Source organism: Psammomys obesus, unplaced genomic scaffold (assembly GCF_907164565.1).
Source record: "Psammomys obesus unplaced genomic scaffold, mPsaObe1.curated_primary_1811, whole genome shotgun sequence".
NCBI lineage: Eukaryota > Metazoa > Chordata > Mammalia > Rodentia > Muridae > Psammomys > Psammomys obesus.
This window is the reverse complement of record NW_026596028.1, coordinates 416,549-420,599: the sequence shown is the minus strand read 5'-3', so window position 1 is coordinate 420,599 and position 4,051 is coordinate 416,549. Positions and strand designations below refer to the sequence as shown.

The 4,051-nt window shown below is 67.1% G+C and overlaps 1 protein-coding gene across 1 annotated transcript in view; it reads left to right on the top strand.

The window, feature by feature from the left end:
- Positions 1 to 4,051, top strand: part of Phldb3 (pleckstrin homology like domain family B member 3) — a 7,728-nt gene that overhangs the window by 655 nt on the left and 3,022 nt on the right. The window contains exons 3-8 of the mRNA XM_055620679.1: positions 402 to 515; positions 1,548 to 1,647; positions 1,768 to 1,858; positions 1,949 to 2,030; positions 2,858 to 2,905; positions 3,812 to 4,022. Coding sequence (XP_055476654.1) covers positions 402 to 515; positions 1,548 to 1,647; positions 1,768 to 1,858; positions 1,949 to 2,030; positions 2,858 to 2,905; positions 3,812 to 4,022 — 646 coding nt within the window. The remainder of the gene's footprint in view (positions 1 to 401; positions 516 to 1,547; positions 1,648 to 1,767; positions 1,859 to 1,948; positions 2,031 to 2,857; positions 2,906 to 3,811; positions 4,023 to 4,051) is intronic.

Genomic DNA, 4,051 nt, shown 5'->3' with positions numbered 1-4,051 from the left:
TCCTCCCTCAGACCCCGCTGTGCTCCCTCAGATCCCGCTGTCCTCCCTCCGACCCCGCCGTCCTCCTCCCTCAGACCCCACTGTCCTCCCTCAGACCCCACTGTGCTCCCTCAGATCCCACTGTCCTCCCTCAGACCCCGCTGTCCCGTCTGAGAATGGACCGGCTGGAGCCCGGCTGGAGCCCCTGTGGCCCGGCGGTGCCTCCCGGGTCCCTGTTGTTTTCACGTGTGTGGTCCGCCTGCGTGTCTGCAGCACGTGCGCGCCTGCGTCCAGAGACTGCAGAGGAGGCGCCGGATCCGCGGGCCTGGGGTTGCAGGCAGTTGGGAGCTGCCTTGTGGGTGCCGGGACTCGAACCCGGGTCCTTGCTCTTCTGCTTTCTGTGACACTGCCCCTCTCTCCAGCTTCTGTTCACACAGAAGACAGACCGCCAGCTGCTGCTGCTGCAGGACCCCAGTGCGCACGCGTCCGCCAGCTCCACGTCCTCCTGCCTGTTCTCCGTGCACAGCTCTCTGCAGGTGCCTCGCTGTGGGGGGTGCCGGGAGGAGGGGGGTGCCGGGAGGGGGGTGCCGGGAGGAGGTGCCGGGAGGAGATGCCAGGAGGCGGCAGCTGAGCCCCAGGAGAGGACAGCCAGCTGCGCTCCCAGGAGAGGGACCTCGGGACTCAGCTGGGCGGCAGGCGAGGGGGTGCAGGGGAGCCGGGACACCCCGGGAAACCGCTCCTAGGAAAGCCCCTCTCGCGTGTGTCCACGCGTAGGTGTGCGAGGGTGCGGAGCTTGGCCCCTGACGCTCTCCCATGGCGCTGTCCACAGTTTTCTCTGTAGCCAAGTGTGGTTCTGCGCGTGGTCCACCTGGGGGGTCTGAGTCTGAGGCCAGCCTGGTCTCCACAGGGGGTTCCAGGCCTCTGAAGAGCCCGCAGGCCAAGGCCCTGACATTAACGTGTGCCTCTGCGAGGGTGTGTGCACCCGAGTGCGGTGCCCACCGTGGCCAGAAGAGGGCGTCTGGTCCCCTGCAGCTGGAGCTCTCGGTGCCTCTGAGCGCCAGGCGTGCATGCTGGGACCAAACCTGGGTCATTAACTTGAACCATAAGTGCTCTTGACCTCTGACCCCCACCTTGTTTTTTGAGCACGGTCTCCTAGGCTCACAGACCAGGGATCTCCGGAACACCTGACTGGCCTCCCAGGGAGTGTGTGTGTGTGTGTGTGTGTGTGTGTGGAGTGTAAACGCACCAGCACAGCGGTGGACCGGTGGACCGTGCCCCCTCCTCTGCGCAGGCCAGAGCTCAGGCCAGGCTGTGGCTGTGCTAGGCGGGGCCTGTGACCGCTGCGCGGCATCTGGTCCTCACGCTCACACACCAGCCTCTCTGAGCTGTGTCCCCAGCTTGCCAGGGTTGTAGTTTCCACCGCCCCGAGCGATGGCGGCCATGATTCACTGAGGTGAATTAATGATGACGCTGGCACGGTGTCCGTCGGTCCCCAGCTGTCGCAGAGCCATGGCCCCGGGCCCTTCGGGGATGCTTCCCTCTCAAACATTCCTAACACGTGTTCCCAGGGGTCCATTGGTCTCCAGAGGACCGGAAGCCTGCCTCGGAGGAGGGGGGACAGGGCCGGCCAGCGGGGGGCCCCCAGACCGCTGTCCCTCCATTGTACAGGTGAGGAGCCCCCCCATCCTGCAGCAGAGGGTGGGGACAGCCTGGGCGCTGAGGTGGAAGCAGCTGGAGGGCGTCAGGTACAGGAAGCATCTGGCTGCCTGCCTGTGCCCTCTTCCTCAGGAGCCCTGGAGCCCTCTGCTCTTGCACAAGCCACGGGGACCCCTGGGAGACACCCCCTCTATCAGCTGCTCAACTGTGGCGCTGGGAACAGGTGAGGCGTGACTGGAGGAGGGGAAGGAGGAGGGAGGAGGGGAGGAGGACACCTGCCAGGGTGGCCTTCACGTGTGAGCTCTGTCCCCAGGCCACTTCACCCCGACCTCGCCCGCATGGAGCGACTCTTGCAGCAGGCGGTGGCAGAGCGGGAGCGGCTGCTCAAGGCCAGGGTGAGACTGCAGGTGTCCCCTGAGGCGGGGCTTGACCCGGCCCACTGCTTTACCCCGGGTCAGGACCCAGCCCTCCAGCCCCGGCCCACTGCTTTACCCCGGGTCAGGACCCAGCCCTCCCCTCAGACCAGCAGTCAGGCCAGCCTCCTCCCTCAGACCAGGGGTCAGGACAGCCTCCTCCCCTCAGACCAGCAGTCAGGCCAGCCTCCTCCCTCAGACCAGGGGTCCAGGCCAGCCTCCTCCCTCAGACCAGGGGTCAGGACAGCCTCCTCCCTCAGACCAGGGGTCCAGGACAGCCTCCTCCCTCAGACCAGGGGTCCAGGCCAGCCTCCTCCCTCAGACCAGGGGTCCAGGACAGCCTCCTCCCTCAGACCAGGGGTCCAGGACAGCCTCCTCCCTCAGACCTGGGGTCCTGGCCAGCCTCCTCCCCTCAGACCAGCGGTCCAGGCCAGCCTCCTCCCTCAGACCAGGGGTCCAGGACAGCCTCCTCCCTCAGACCTGGGGTCCTGGCCAGCCTCCTCCCCTCAGACCAGCAGTCCAGGCCAGCCTCCTCCCTCAGACCAGGGGTCCAGGACAGCCTCCTCCCTCAGACCAGGGGTCAGGACAGCGTCCTCCCTCAGACCAGGGGTCAGGACAGCCCCCTCCCTCAAACCAGGGGTCAGGACAGCCTCCTCCCTCAGACCTGGGGTCAGGACAGCCTCCTCCCTCAGACCTGGGGTCAGGACAGCCCCCTCCCTCAAACCAGGGGTCAGGACAGCCCCCTTATTCAGACATGTCTCTGTCTCCTGGGTTGGGACGCTCACTGGTTCCCGCTCATGAACCCACAGGAAGGGATGAGAAGAAGCCCAGAAAGTTCCGAAGTTCCGGCCGTCATGGTTCGTGCCCTCTGCCCTGTGTGGGGCCTTTTTCCTTTTGGCTCCTGTCCTCCATGATCTCATGCCTTCTGTCCTCCAATACAACCCAGAAAGGGTCGCTGACCCTGAAGGACGCCCATGGTCCCCCTGTCCCTTCTGGCCGCCCACACATGCACACACGCTCGGCCTGGGCTTATAACTGTCCGCCTGCTTGTTCTTCCCTCCTAACGCCGCTTAGGGGGGTGGCGGGGACATGGGGGGAGGCCCCAGCCAGTCACCTCAGGTGGGGAACGCTCAGGGCCGTCGCGGCCCCTCCATTGTTCTCGAGTGTGTGTGTGAGTCTTGTTTGGGGCCTTGCGTGTTAATCATGGTCGCACCGAGTGTCCCTCCCTTCCTCCCGGTGCTTGGGGAGATGTCGTGGCTATCACAGAGTAGCCGTGTGTGGTGGGGAGATCCAGGAGAGAACGCAGCCACGCGGGGAGGTGTGAACGCAAGGCCTGCGGCCCGGTGTGGCGGTGCACTCTGCAGTTCCCTTGCGTGTCCCACACAGCAGGCCTGTGTGCTCAGCCAGGCGTGGCCGAGATGCCTCCACGGTCAGGAGCTCTCGGAGCCACTGGGGCCAGGGCGCAGTGACCCCAGTTCACCGCAGGACGCTGGCTCTTGGGACAGTCCTGAAGGAGGCCCAGGCTCCCCCGGAGGGCCAGGCTGGCCCAGGCTCCCCCGGAGGGCCAGGCTGGCCCAGGCTCCCCGGGAGGGCGAGGCGGGCATCTCACCAGCCCTGGGACCAGATGCGGCAGGGCCGGGAGACCTTGGCCGGCGTTGGTTGGCTGGAGACCTGTCTGGAGCAGGCTGCCCGGCTTACCTGGAGCCCGCAGCTGCCCAGCCAGCCCTGGCCTCACGTGGTGTTGGTGACCCTGTGCCCCGCAGGCCCCGGCCCCGAGTCCCCCGGGCCCGCGCGTCCTGGACCTCCCGCAGCACCTGGAGCGCTGGGGCCACAGCCCCGAGAGCTGCCCGCACCTGCGCGTGTCGGGGGGCTGCTGCCGCGGGCCGCTGGTGAAGATGGGCGGCCGCATCAAGACCTGGCGGAAGCGCTGGTTCTGCTTCGACCGCCAGGCGCGCCGGCTGGCCTACTACGCGGGTGAGCGGGGTGGGGGGAGGGGAGTGGGG